The sequence below is a fragment of the Anolis sagrei genome, chromosome 3 (genome assembly GCF_037176765.1).
Source record: "Anolis sagrei isolate rAnoSag1 chromosome 3, rAnoSag1.mat, whole genome shotgun sequence".
Classification (NCBI taxonomy): Eukaryota; Metazoa; Chordata; class Lepidosauria; order Squamata; family Dactyloidae; genus Anolis; species Anolis sagrei.
Genome location: NC_090023.1, coordinates 32,805,089 through 32,820,101, shown reverse-complemented (window position 1 = coordinate 32,820,101; position 15,013 = coordinate 32,805,089). Strand labels below are relative to the sequence as shown.

At 38.7% G+C, this 15,013-nt stretch overlaps 1 protein-coding gene across 1 annotated transcript in view; it reads right to left on the bottom strand.

Annotated features, from left to right (window-relative positions):
- LOC132770271 (cilia- and flagella-associated protein 337-like) overlaps positions 1–15,013 on the bottom strand; it is a 43,604-nt gene that overhangs the window by 13,571 nt on the left and 15,020 nt on the right. Inside the window, exons 7-20 of the mRNA XM_067466593.1 lie at positions 14,262–14,341; positions 13,143–13,235; positions 12,505–12,550; positions 8,093–8,162; positions 6,711–6,954; positions 5,655–5,757; positions 5,413–5,564; positions 4,549–4,651; positions 3,360–3,466; positions 3,158–3,237; positions 3,014–3,068; positions 2,375–2,420; positions 1,520–1,579; positions 26–179 (exon numbers count right to left, since the gene is read on the bottom strand). Of these exons, the coding sequence (XP_067322694.1) occupies positions 26–179; positions 1,520–1,579; positions 2,375–2,420; positions 3,014–3,068; positions 3,158–3,237; positions 3,360–3,466; positions 4,549–4,651; positions 5,413–5,564; positions 5,655–5,757; positions 6,711–6,954; positions 8,093–8,162; positions 12,505–12,550; positions 13,143–13,235; positions 14,262–14,341 (1,393 nt within the window). The remainder of the gene's footprint in view (positions 1–25; positions 180–1,519; positions 1,580–2,374; positions 2,421–3,013; positions 3,069–3,157; positions 3,238–3,359; positions 3,467–4,548; positions 4,652–5,412; positions 5,565–5,654; positions 5,758–6,710; positions 6,955–8,092; positions 8,163–12,504; positions 12,551–13,142; positions 13,236–14,261; positions 14,342–15,013) is intronic.

The window sequence follows — 15,013 nt, the reverse complement described above, 5'->3', positions numbered from 1 at the left end:
CACCAACCATTCTCATTAAACTTACTTTTGGTGTCAACAGGCTCTGGTGTGCAGAATCTATGGCATATGTGACCTGACATCATATTCCAAACAATGATTTCCCCATCATAACTGGAGGTGGCAAGGAAGGTGGGTGGGCACTTTGCAATACACAGAATATCTTCCTTGTGTCCTCTTTTCTGGATCAGAAGAGAAAGAGGTTCTAGTGATGAGGAGATATTGGAAAAATAGATATTGATTTATTGATTTATATATTGTATGTACTTTAAATGTATAGAAAAATCAAGTTCTCTCTATATTAGAAAGAATGCTGAAGGAGATCTGTGTCCAAGGCACGGCAGGAGGGAGGAGAAGGGGGGCATGTTATCTATACATTCCAGGAGATAAGCCCGTCCTAGAAGCAACAGAGCCCAGTGTCTTCCTTCTAAGGAAGGAGCCAATCCCCCCTCCCTCCTGACAACTCAAAGTGGGCCTCTTGACTGATGGATGCAAGCTGCTCCTAGGAATACACAGAGACATACTTTTTGCATGTTGAAAGATAGAATTTGATGCTAAGATGACGCAGTGAATGAGGTCAATGTATGTAGACGTATGTTCTTTGTTTGCTTGCATTTGGAATCTATAAAAGGCACAGTCAACGCCTATTTCATTGCTCTGCTTTGCTTTTGGATGCAAGTCCACTCCAGGGCCCCAGCTGGAAATAAAATCCATGCTTTTGAGACCTCTGGACCTCTCTTTGTTTCTTTTCTTGAAACCTTCTCCCTGCCATTTCACTAGAAGCACTGTGTGCAGATCACACCTTTCTTTTGTTTTAGAGCAAGAGCACAGCTGAACGGGTAGCTCATGCCTTGCCAACTGGCACCTTGCAAGAGTGAACTGTGGCCACAAGACCTAAATTGAAAGTATGGCTGCTATACACATCCCTATGGCAAAACCTACAACACAGTAGATAAAGTGGTCACTTTGGGTGGTCCAATCTTTGCCACTAAGAATGTACAAGGCTTCTAAACTCTGTCATTGGAGAAAGTAAACATATAAGACATAAATACATACAGGAATATTTTTTGAAGTTCAATAAAACTAACAGAAAACTCAAAAACATTACATTATTGTATTTTCCTTCTAGGATAAGGTTAATGACATGCATTTGTGTATATCTGTATCTAGCTAGATGACTAGCTTTGGGCATACTGTTTAAAAATATCTATGGGATCTAATATACATTTTTTTAAAGATTCATATAAACAGAAGACTATTTTCACGTGTCAAAATGAAGCATGGATCTTTATTTCTTGGCCAACTGTACCATCAAACTATACTTTATGGTAAGCTACAGTTGACTTGGGCATGTTTCATAGTCACCTTTAGATGTCAACTAACATTTTCTTATATATCTTGGGAGACTGAGTCTTTCTGAAATAATATCCACACTTTTAACACCATGTCTTGTTTCCAACATCACTATTTTCAAAGTATACAGAACACTTTATATTTTAACCAGGCTGATAATAAGTCTTACTAGATCATCCTGCCAATGGGGTTGAGGCTTCTGAAAGTGTTGGAGACTGTCTGTGGAATCCTGCAAAAAACAGATATCCAAATAATACAATGTAAAATAGGCATATCATCTTTCCACAAGTAAAAGGGAGCCAGTCTAGCATGGCAATTCATGGTTTTGGACTGAGACTTGAATATGTAGTAATCCTATACTTGCAAATATGGGATGACAGACTGTTGGATTTGGCCTCATTGTTCAGTGGGTGCATATATGATCGATTTGGGAGTTAATGGGTTTGTTTTTCTAACTTTGTGTAGAATCACTGCACAAAATGACTCCCATTAATCCACTACTACTTAGCTAACATAAGGGCATAATTAGTATGATGTTGAGTTTGTGCTGTGCGCAGAAGAAGTGGATTTAAAACAGTAAATGTAGTTGTTTCTTCTGCTGGAAGCACAAAGGAGTCCAAGTGCAAAATGCTGATGCTATAACTGATGGATCTAAGAGGAAGGTGCAGGATTATGGGCTTTCCTTGAGTCATTATGAAACCCAAACAATAGACTAAATGGGCCTTTGGTCTGAACCAGCTCACTTCTTCTTATGCTCTCCCGGGTACATGTTGGCCATCAATTTGCTGAGATCAGTATACCGCTCAGTTACCTACTAGTCACAATCCAATGGATTCAGAAGGCTTAAAACTGACAGCACAAAATCAAAAGGCAAAACCAAAATTTAGGAGTGGCTAAGAAGCTATTTTACCTCACGACCAAGGGTATGAGTGGTATGATGCAATACTAAATACCTTTAATTACAGTAATTAATAGTAGAATAATTCTATTCCATGCAACTGAGTTACATAATTGTGTTACTTACATAGAACAGGTTTATCCTTCGGTCCCATCCAACAGCTATGACATAGCTGGGAAAACAATTAATAATTAAGTATTGGATAAGGCATTAACCAGTATTATGAGCGCAAGTGATTTTAATATTGCTGAAAGCATGAGTTTTATCTGCATCAGTTAAATACAGTGACTAGCATCTCCATGTCACTAAAAGATTTATCTACCAATTTCTGCATTTCTAGTTATTGGACCCCCTGGTGGCACAGCGGGTTAAACCACTGAGTTGCTGAACTTGCTGACCTGGGGAATCTGGGGAGTCGGGTGAACTTCCACTGTTAGGGCCAGCTTCTGCCAACCTAGCAGTTTGAAAACATGCAAATTTGAGTAGGTCAATAGGTACCGCTTCTGTGGGAAGGTAACGGCGCTCCATGCAGTCATGCTGGCAGAAGCTCAGGCTAACAGCGGAAACTCACCCAGCTCCCCAGATTCAAACCGCCAACCTTTTGGTCAGCAAATTCAGCAGCTCAGCAGCTTAACCCGATGCTTCACTGGGGGCTCCAGGAAAGTTCATAAACATGCTTATAATGGGGAAGCCCTTACTGCTAGCCAGATCTAATATTCATATTGGACTCATAGCAAGGTATATTTATGGTGGTGGGTTACTTACTTGCTTCTATTCGCCTCCACATAGGCACAATCACAGATTTCATTGCATTTGCCTTCTACAAGGAAGAGAAATGTGGGATAATTAAAAGATATGAAAACTAGAAATTTTACATTGGTTTGCAAATTCAAAAGGTTGCTTTCTTACCCCTTTTCAAACTCTTCAAACATTGTCCATTGTTGTAATTCCATATTTTCAGACAACCATCTCTTCCTCCCGTAATCAGTCTAAAAGGCAATTAAGTAATACATAGCTATTCCTCCTGAAAGGGTGAGGGAGGGGAATCATCCATCCCAAACATGTATACAAAACATTTCAAAAAGTGTATTTATTTTTTTAAAAAACATACCTCCTTCCACTTGGATCAAAGGTGAGGCAAGTGACTGCAGAACCATCATGTGCATTGCTAAATTCAAACAAGAGCTTCCCACTATCGAGATCCCACACCTTGACCACCTGCAAAAACAGATGCACATAAAATTATATTTGGCCAGGATCCAAAGATCTGTGTCTGAAACAGAAGTTGTGGTTAATTGTGCACTAAGGTCCAGGGCAAAATATGGAAAAGGTTATGCAGGAAAGGAAATTTCAGCAGGTATTGCTTACATGACAACCAACACCTAATGGTGTTTCCTCTCCATACAACTATTATTTACAGAGCTGCTTTTTATTATGTTCTTATTTAAATTATGTTTTTGTTTGATGGCTTCAAACTACAGCAGTGGTTCTCAACTTGTGGGCCACGACCCAGCAACGGACCGCGAGAACGAAAATCCGGTCCACAAACCTTCTTCCTCTATATTTATTTATTTTATTTCTGCTTCTTTCCACAGATTTGACCAGTCTCGCCCATTCTGGTACTAATGTTGGAGAGTGGTCCCTGGTCCAAGTGGTCTGTGGTCAAGTGGTCCCTGATCCAAGTGGTCCCTGGTCAAAGTGGTCCCTGGTCAAAGTGGGCCTTGGTCAAAGTGGGTCCTGGTCAAAGGGGACCCTGGTCAAATGGGCCCTGGTCAAAAAAAGGTTGGGAAGTATTGAACTACAGGAAAGGAGATTCCATCTGAACCTTAGGAAGAACTTCCCAACTATGAGACCCATTCAGCAGTGAAACTCTCTGACCCAGACTGTGGTGGAGGCTCCTTCTTGGGAGGCTTTTAAACAGAGTCTGGGTAACCATCTGTGCTTTGAATGAGATTTTCCTGCTTCTTGGCAGTGGTTTGGACTGGATGGCCCACAAAGTCTCTTCCAACTCTATGATTCTATGATTGTTTGTTCATTGTCTTATGGACATTTGGTCCCATGTAAGCCACCCCACATCCCTTTGGGGAGATGGTGGTGGGAATAAAGTTATTTTATTATTTTATTATTTATTTTTATATAAAACCACATTATAGAATTGATCCTAGTTTTCATCCTTTTCTCTCAAGCTTGAAGCCCGGATTCGCCTCCCCTCCTCTCCTTCTTTAAATAACCTTTTTAGTAATATAAAGACAAACATGGTAAACAAGAAGAAGCACTCTATACACCATTGCTTCACTTACAGAGTCCTCTGAGCCACTCACAACATGCCGGAACACTTTGTTGAACTTACAACACAATACTGGTTTCTTGTGAGAAATGGCCAAACAAGGGTCAAGCGGTAATCTGTTTTGTAGAAAAGAGAAACAATAGAAATTATTGCACTACCAACATGCATAAGAGCTGAATTTTACTACAATGTCTTTTTGCACATGGTGACTACTAAGTGAGATAAGGAATAGAGCTTCTGAACTTGTACCTCATATAGTTGTATAGAAGAGGAGATTTCTCACTGATAATAACTTGCTGAAATTCTCTTTTCCACAACTATTAAACATATAAAGAGTTATGTCGTGTATTTTACCAGTCAACTATATTATGACTGGTTTAGCATTCTTAACAATTAATACGATACTTACAAGCAACAACTTTTTAAAATACTACCATTTAGGCTCCTTCCACACAGCTGGAAAAAAAATCCCACATTAATCTGCTTTGAACTGGGATATATGGCAGTGTGGACTCAGATAACCCAGTCCAAAGCAGATATTGTGGGATTTTTCTGCCTTGATATTCTAGGATATATGGCTGTGTAGAAGGGGCCTCTCCAAAAGATTCCTAAGTGGGACATAGAAGGAGATACGTTCGGACAGGTATGCTGGGCCGGAACCGTATAGGTGTTGGTTTGTCTCCTCTGTGTTGGTTTGCCTCCTCTGCGTAATAAAGTCCCAAGTACTCCTTTTTTTTTTTTTTTTTTGATGCAGCTGGGCCAGAAAATATGCATTGTGCCTTTTTCATAAGCCCAAGAATTCCACCTGTGATTTCTAAGGTTAGCTGCTTTTTCTGGAATACAGATCACGAGTAGCCCCCCCCCCCTTTTTTTTTACCGTAATCTTAGTTGGAGGACAGCCAGTATATCTGTAGCCGCACAGAGTGTCCTTGTGCCTGGAATGTAATGGCAAGCACTAATCTCTCCATATATTCCGTTGTTTTTTGAACATGCTGTGAATATGCAAGTCTGGTCTTCAACATCCCATATCTGCAAGGAAAGGATTACGACATATTAAACAGAAAGCAATGGAGATGTGGCAAGCAGAACTCAGTCAGCACATGCAAAAGCCAGACAGACCTTAACTGTGTTGTCTGTCGAGACGGAAAATATTTTATCCTCTTCAGAGACGCAGACGTAGACAATGGGAGCCATGTGGCTTCTGAGCATGCCAGTTGGCCTTCTGGAATTTGATCAGAAGAGTAAACACTGAGCAGCTTCAAACAAGTAAGGAAATCAAATACAGAAGTGAGTCATCGCTGGCTTTACTAAAATGTTGATATCATCATTTTTTTAAAGCATGTATGAGTGAAGGCTGTAATAGTGGGAGACAAGGCTGAGGAAGCACAACATGGTTCTTCTGTTCTTGTCTCCACATCTCTGTTTTTAAAAAATATAAAGCAGAGGACACCATATGGCTTCAAACAACATTACTGTCAACTAATCTATAGCAATGTTTGATGCTGATAAGGATTATGTATATGGGGAATTGGCATTGTACACAGATGTCTTCCTCTAAGATGGAGTAACAGTGAAGTTTGAAGAACTATACAGCTCAAAGGAACGTTATTCCAGCTTCTCCTATCAGTTTCCGCACTAAAAAGGACTAATACTTTGGGCAAAACCATGGATTCTTAGAAATTAGGACAAGGAATCCAGATGATCATTTAATCCCCATATCTCCTTATTGCACCACAATGTACTAAGCACACATTCATTGGCAGAACTCCATCTTGTTTTTAAAGAGAAAACATGGATTTTCAGACTAACATCTCAATTTAGGACCATTCCAAAAATCCAAAGATGAGAAAAAATGTTGAGGATACAGATTCATTTTAAAGGGGGCTTAATTTATCTATGGGTTAAAGATGATGATGACGACGATGACGACGACGATGATAACAACTTTATTACTGTACTCTGCCTCCATTTTCCCGAAGGGACTCGGAGTGGCTTATACATGGCACAATGTGCCTAAAACAATGTATAGTAAACACACAATACAATACAAGATACATTTCTTCAACATCTTAAAACAACAATTTTTTTCTGGCTGAATAAGTCACTTTGTAAATATTTATGGGTAGTCCTAATATCTGCAACAGTGTTCAAAGATTAGTTGTAACAGCAGCTTACCCTGGCACATATGGATTCCACATCCGAACAATTCGATCCATCCCACCAGTTACTATGAGGTTGTTTTTTTTACTGAAAGCAAATGTTTTCACTCCTTTGTGGATTCGAAAAACAATCTGGCCTCCTTCAGCTCTATGGGAAGGGGTTCCTAGGATTGCCTGCATTTTCCTGGTTTTGGAATCTTTCTGGTGCTCTTTGATTTCTTTCATCTGTTGCTCCACATTGGTGGCTCCCATAACACAACCTGTGGAAGATAAATCACTTTTAGGTCTCAAGGGTACTGCAACACTACCATACAAAAACAGAAGAACAACCTGCCTCAAGAGAGCATGCTTGCTCCATCAATGTTTAACATTTACACAAATGATCAGCCACTGACAGATAGAACAGAGAGTGTCATCTATGCTGATGATCATGCTATCACCGCTCAAGAAGGGAGTTTAGAACAGAAACTATCCAAAGCTTTAGATGCTCTTACTGCCTATTAAAGGGAAAACCAGCTGATTCCTAATACATCTAAAATGCAGACATGTGCTTTTCATCTTAAGAACAGACAAGCATCTTGAGCTCTGAGGATTACCTGGGAAAGAATCCCACTGGAGCACTGCAGCATACCCAAATACCTGGGAGTTACTCTGGACCGTGCTCTGACTTATAAGAAGCACTGTTTGAATGTCAAGCAAACAAATGGATGCTAGAAATAACCATACAAAAGCTGACTAGCACAACCTGGGGATCACTCCCAAACACAGTGAAGACATCTGCCCTTGTGCTTTGCTATTCTGCTGCTGAGTAAGCTTGCGCAGTGTGGAATACATCTCACAGAGTTTTTACACCTGTGTAGATAATACCAAAGACCTATATTTTAGATAGCTAATGAATGGCCTGGACCCTTCAAGGAATGTGCTGCTGCTCTTTATTACGTGACATCATTGCATAATACAACATAACAGACACCTTTAATTTCACCATGCTGTATTGCCATCGAGTTCGTCTTCTATTTTGGTTGTCACTTGCCATCCTTTGCTTTGGAATTCTTATGTAGATACATAGCAATGGAGACGGAAGCTCCATTTTCCCTAGACACATTAATAAACTGATGCACAAAACAGCCCAGCAAACAAAATATTGCTTGTATTACTCATTTTTTGACACAGAATCTCATTATTTTACCTCTGATGGCCTCATAAAAAGCTTTGCCTGGAGAGGTAACAGCAAAAAGGGGAAAATCACCCAGTTTAAACCTTTCTGACAGATGTTAAGCTGATCAACAGAGATGCTAAAATGTGGTTACAACCTAGGAAGAAAAATTGTATAAAAGCCAGCAAATAACGCAAATATGAACAATCTCTTGAATTTCAAAGTAGTAATATAATAATTACCTATTACTAATGCTGTGGGTTCATGGCTTGAAGAAGAAATCACTGCTTTAAAAGAATCATAGTAATTCAGCTGAAAAAGAGAGAGTGATAATAATATATTTTCCCCCAAATGCTACAGAGTCTTAATGCAAAATGCAAGCTCTTGAGACTCTTTTGCTCCTTTCTTGGCTTCATGGAGTGACAGTCTCATTTAGTATCTTGATTAAAACACAAGTGGGTTTTTAAGTTACACAATAAACCTTCACAATCTATATACAAACATGCTTTTATTGAACAATAACAGATTAATGTTAAAACTGAAGAGGGAGACAAGGGACCTGAATATACAAATACCTATCTTTTTCCAAGTTCAGGAAAACACATTTGTGATCAAGACTAATGTGGATTTAGTTTGAAACCGAGACACAGCCAATGCCAATTTCAGACATTCTTATGACATTCTAAGACTATCCAAATTGTATACAGAATGGAAACATCAGTCTGTAGTGTCAAATGGGTAAGGGTGCATTTAAACTAGAGAATGAATGTGATCTGAGACCAGTTTAAACTGCCATGGTTCAATACTCTGGGATTATGAGAGTTGTAATTTGGTGAGGCACCAGTACTCTTTGGTAGAGGAACTAAAGAATCTGTAAAACTACAACTTCCATGATTCGATAGCATCAGACCACGGCATCTTAAACTGCATTAATTCTACAGCATAGATGTAGATGTTTTCATCTTATATAGTGGTAAATTAAATTTATGGCACATGAAAACCTTAAGGGATCTGAAGCAAAACATGAATTCCTTCGGTTAGTGTTCCCAAGTGTCTCATTTCATATGGGGTGTCCTGTATTCGCAGGCTTAGATACTCGGTCTATATGGGGGTCATACGAACTGTACCAAATACCTTATTTCTTGATCTGGTAAAGGGGCATCAATTGCACTCACAACAAACCAACCCCTGCACATTGGCTATGAAACTCAATGGCCTAAGATAACATATCACATGCTGCAGGAGTCAGTCTGTTTAAGAGCTTAGCTCTTCCTCCTCTCTGGTTGTCAACGGGAAAAACTCCTGATCTCACTATAGAGAGCAACCATTGCAAGATATTCATATGGTTGGGGCTTGGAGTTCTCACAGGAACCTGGACGTATCATTAGAAGCTCTGCACTTTCAAAATATGAGATCTGCTTCATGTGTTCACAGCCAGTCTTGAGCAGGCAACTGCATGTCCCAGATGGATGCTTCAAAACCAGGCAACTCTATATTGAGTTTAGTAGGAGCAATTGTACTATGCTGATAGAGCTCCCGGTGGTGCAATGGGTTAAACCCGTGTGCCGGCAGGACTGAAGAACAACAGGTCGCAGGTTCGAATCCGGGGAGAGCACAGATGAGCTCCCTCTATCAGCTCCAGCTCCTCATGCAGGGACATGAAAATAGCCTCCCACAAGGATGGTAAAACATCAAAACATCCGGGCGTCCCCTGGGCATTGTCCTTGCAGACAGCCAATTCTCTCACACCAGAAGTGACTTGCAGTTTCTCAAGTCACTCCTAACACAGGCAAACACAAAACTATGCGGATTATTTCATACTGCAAGCACTACATTTGAATTTAAGGTAGAGAAATTGAATATTACAGTCTCTTGTAATAGCTTGCCTTCTATGTATCATTTTGTTTTACCTGAGTAATCCAATCTCCATGAACTTTCCAACGGACATAAGTGACATTTGGTGAAAGAGCAGCATTCTGAAGACTAATGTTAGGAAGGTTTTCCCATTTGGGCAGCTTCTTCCAAGTTCTGAAACAAATACAGGGAAGATAATTACATAATTATATTTTGGAAAGCGAATCAGTTCTCAGATTTTTAATATGGCTATGTGTGCCCAACCCATTATATTTGCTTTTTCATTTGAAACCTTAGCATACAGTATTTATTTATAATTTGAGGATGTTACAACTATGCAAGAGACTCCTTGTGTACTTGGATTTTCATATATTAATGACAAACTTGACAGTAATTGGTAACGTCATTTTAAAAAATTAAGCCAACAGTAACCTCCGTGCAAAGCAAAGTAATAACATATGGCTTTAAATTTATGAGGCAGGATTGATAGGAGGGATTGAAAGAGTATTAATTGCTTTTTTTGTTTCCTAACCAAGGGAAGGCTTTCCTATTTCTTAAGAAACTCAGCCATGAAAAACAATACTGCACTGATATTTTTGTTCAGTTTTCTCCTATTAAAAAGTATTCTGAGAATGTATTTTGTCCAGAAAATGGCATGAATTTTCTGCAAAATTCCTCACATATTTTGCATAGAAAATATGCTCACTTCATAGGAAACTTGAGTATTTAGGTGCAGAAAAGTATTTTGGTGCAGAAAAAGTATTTCCTGCACATAAAGAATATTATCCGTGTAAAGTACATGCATTTTTGAGCCAAGCCTGTAAAACCTTTCTTTTCCGACAAGCTTTCGATGGGTGAATAGCTCGGGACTATGTCTGTTTCGCGTTTTTATTGTATTTTAAAGTTGGTTGTATTGTTTTAATCTACTGCTGTAAACCGCTCCGAGCCAAATTGGGAGTGGCGCTATACAAGTCAAATAAATAAATAAATAAATAAATGCAATTCCCTAGAATACTTCACCATGTGCAAATACTAAGCGAATTAGACAACAATCTTCATTTTCTTCCACAATGGGGATACAGTTGTGGAAACTACTAGTCACTGCATGTTAGGATGAAATAGGTGACCTACAAACCTACTAGGAAGTATTGCCAGAGATCTCCAACTGACCTCAACTTTGTGTCATCCCCAACCAACACTTTGATTCCTCTCTTTTAATTTTAATTTTTGATTCTAATAAAGTATGACAATGGGCATCCTGTTGTTCTCATCAGCAAGCTCAAAACAAAACAAATGTATCAAAAGTTGTCTGCAGCTCTCTTATGTGATAAAGCAAACAACTTAATTGCATACATTAGTCTTCTTAATTAAAAAATCTTCTGGTCCTAGTTTATTTTGTACAACTACCAACATCTCACCCAATGATGAAACCTTCATGACAAGGAGAATATTTTTCTATAAATTCATTCTTGTTTGTCTTCTAGGTTGGTAATTATTATTACCTGTACTTAAGAAATTCAAAATCTGAAAGTATACCTCAAGTCCTTGCCAGAAACAATTTGGAAGCATCAACTGAATGTTTATATTGACGCTCAATTTTAAAACATAAGTACTTACCTTAGGATCTCACCGACAGAACACAGGAGCAAGATATTCACACACCCCTAAAATAACAAAGACACAGACAGACAAAGAAGAAAATGGAGGAGCTGTATTACTTTCTGACACATGCTTTGGAGACCCAACACCACTGATTCTGAATTAAATATATTAGCTTTCCTTTTTTTCCTCCAAAGTTAGGTTTTTAAATTGGTTATGCAACCCATGGTTACAGCTTTGCACTTATCTCATCCCCTTGTCCTATTGTTTACAGCCTGGCCAAGTTTACAATAGCTTACCACCATTGATTGATGAGCACTGTTTTGACTGAATCTTAAGTTGTTGTCTTATATACCTATATGTTTTATTCAACTGTATTTTATATGATGTTTTATTTTATGTTCTGTTTTTAATGCACTTTTGTCATGTGTAAGCCACTCCAAAACCCTTTGGGAAGATGGTGGCGGGATACAATTATCATCATCATCGTTGTTGTTATTTCACTTTTAATATATTAATTGGAGTTTATTCCACCTTTCAGCCCCCAATATAATGCAAATGCAAAGGGGGTGGATCCTTGGTTACAATTAAAATTTAAAACAAATTAAAGCATATAAATACAGTTTAAAATACTCCAATGAAAGAAAATCTCAAAACAACCCAGTTACCAGCTCCTTGTGCATCAAAGATTCTTCCAAATTCCTTTCTGAATCAAATTTAACCCTTGCTCCCTTGATGGGAAGTTAATGATATTGTTTGGGACAAGAGGCACAAGGCACTTGTGAAAGTGGAAAAATTGTGAATGCAAATGCTATTTTTTTTAACCCAAGAGAACTCATGTCTGCCAATCTCTTAGAACTCCAGCATGACTCTACGCTTAACTCCTGCTGGAAGTCTAACATAGAATTTTGCTGCAGGACTTAGAAGGAACATCTTAATCAAATTCATAAATAATCAAATCTATAAAAGTTAAACCTGTAAATGTAGAGGGCTAACTTTGGTTTCATTCAACTGGGGATAGAAGAGGTGAAATTTTGCCTTTCCCAGTAGATTCAGACAAAAACAAAGCCTCTCCCAGCTTGTGCATTTTTCCTTATTTTGCATCTTTTGACATCTTAGCCACAGTTTTCTTCTGTCAGATACTGGAAAGTATGGTTTTGCTCCCATACCTCTACATTTTTGTATTTTTTGAAGCACATACCTGGTCATCACCATAAAGGATTATACATTCATCATGATCTGTGTAGCTGAATTGGAGGTGAAAGGAGAGAAAGAGGAAAGAAGTTATGCTTTCCTAAAAGTCACTGTTTTCTTCCAAAGTAATATAACAGCTTTTCTGATGAACAAAAATCTGTACATACATATCTAAATCAGAGCTTTCCAAACTGTGAGTCATGCTACATTATTGTGTCAGCTGCAATATATAGGTGTGCCATATAAACCTAATGAGAAATGACAAATATTTTGGGAATGCATGCTATTATCCTAGAAATAATATATTAAAATATAAATGAAAGGCTTTCATAAGATATATTGTGTTTCCATATATTTCATTGTTACAATTTATGTATGTGTCTGTATCACTTATAAGGGCTTGGTTTAACCTCCTGTTTGGCAATAAAGCTGAATTACTGTGTCACAAAATGATGTGTGTCTAAAAACTGTGCCACCAACATGAAATGTTTGGAAAGCTCTGGTCTAAAAGTTTCACACTGTCAGGTTTCAAAGCAGATTTTTTTTGAGTGCTGAAAAATGAATAATGTCTAATGATACATGTATTGACAAATACAAAAGTGTGTTATAGTTACTGACTCAAGATGCCATACTGGAATGGCTTACCAGTAATCCACATTCAAAGGTATTGCCTCCAAACTACTAATCTGAAGGTAGGGCTCAAAGTTGGAACTTTCATATAGCTGAAGTTCACGATCCCTGAAACAAATTTAAAATGTGATCTATTTGATCATCATGGCTGCACGCATAAATTTCCCATAACAGTTTGAACACCTGAGTGTAATAATTATGGAAGAGTTAATTTTTTTATAAACAATCATATCATAGAATCATAGAGTTAGAAGAGACCTTGTGGGCCATCCAGTCCAACCCCCTGTCAAGAAGCAGGAAAATCGCAAAGTACCCCTGACAGATGACCATCCAGCCTCTGGTTAAAAGCCTCCTCCACAGTCCGGGGCAGAGAGTGCCACTGCTGAACAGCTCTGACAGTTAGGAAGTTATTCCTAATGTACTAGGAAGAGCTGCAACATTTGGAAAGGTAGAAAGTCAAAAAAATACTTGCGTAACATGATATATTAAGAATGCACCTAGCAATGCAAGACATGCGGGGGGCGGGGATTGTCTTTTTGTCAAAATCATGGGATCTTGAGTTATCCAATGACAGTGATTGGTGAGGAATTCAGGACAGACAAACAATAGCACTAACCTACAGAATTTGCTTCTCTTTGGGTGTATTTAACTGGAGAAAAAATGCAGTTTAATACCACTTCAATGGCAATGACTTGATGGTATGGAATTGTGGGAGTTATAGTTTGGTGAGGCACCAGCACTTTTGGGCAGATAAAGCTAAAGATCTTGTAAAGCTACAACTTTGAAAATTCCATAGCATTGAGCCATGGCGGTCAATGCCAAACTGCGTTTATTATGCACTCTGTGGGGTTGTGAATTAGTCAGATTATGGGGGACATGGTGAAGAATGGCTTACTATTACCTGCATACGAACTCCAAGATAAGAGGCACCTTGCTTATGATGTCAAAATGCTGGATTAAAGAGTACTTTGTACTGATCCTGTTATACATCGGCAAATTTGTCATCATTCTGTCTCTCAAATTCCATCGAGGTTTCCAAACTATTTCATAATGGAACTTTTCTCCGTGAAGTTGTGAATAAAAGAAATCTTGACAAAAAGCTTTTATTTTTGTTACTGTATATGAGAAACTTACCCAGTTGCCAGTATTAATTTATTGTATGGAACCATGACAGTGAAATCCATCAGCCATTTGGATTTTCTGTGACTTTTGTCCTTAAAAATAGCAGAAGTAAATTACTGGTTGTCATTCTAGAATTACAAATGATAAAATAATTAATATGATCAGCTTTTCAAAACAAAACTTAAAAAACAATTTGGGGCCAACTATTAAGGAAGGAGAGAGAAGGAAAGGGAGAGCTGGATGAGGAAGAGGTTTTTATGGTAATATATGAAACAATTTTCACAAATACAACTATCTCGGAAGGGTAAAATATTTGGGATAAAATATCTCTTTTTTAAAAATTGGTTTTTTTGTGTGTGGTTATATAGATTACATAAAAAGTGGTGGAACAATTGCGCTAGGCAGGCATGTAGCTGGGGGGGGCTTGAGGGGCTTCAGCCCCCCCCCCCCCCGAAATTCTCATGGTGGTTCGCAAAAAGGCCTTACTGGTGAATTATTTAAACTGTTATGTTTATTCATATCATGATCTGATCACCATACTCAATATATCCCATATGCATGGGGGTAATGATACAAAAGGTTTGCTAGGGTAGACCCTCTTTCGCTCAGTCTCAGCCCCCCACCCGAAACTCAGCCCCCCCGAAACCCCCCTGAACCCCCCCCCCCGAAACGAAATCCTGGCTACGGGCCTGGCGCTAGGATAGAAAGGTAGGAAAGGGAGTGAAAAGGGAGAGAGGGAGGGGAAAGAAGGGGAGGAAAAGAAC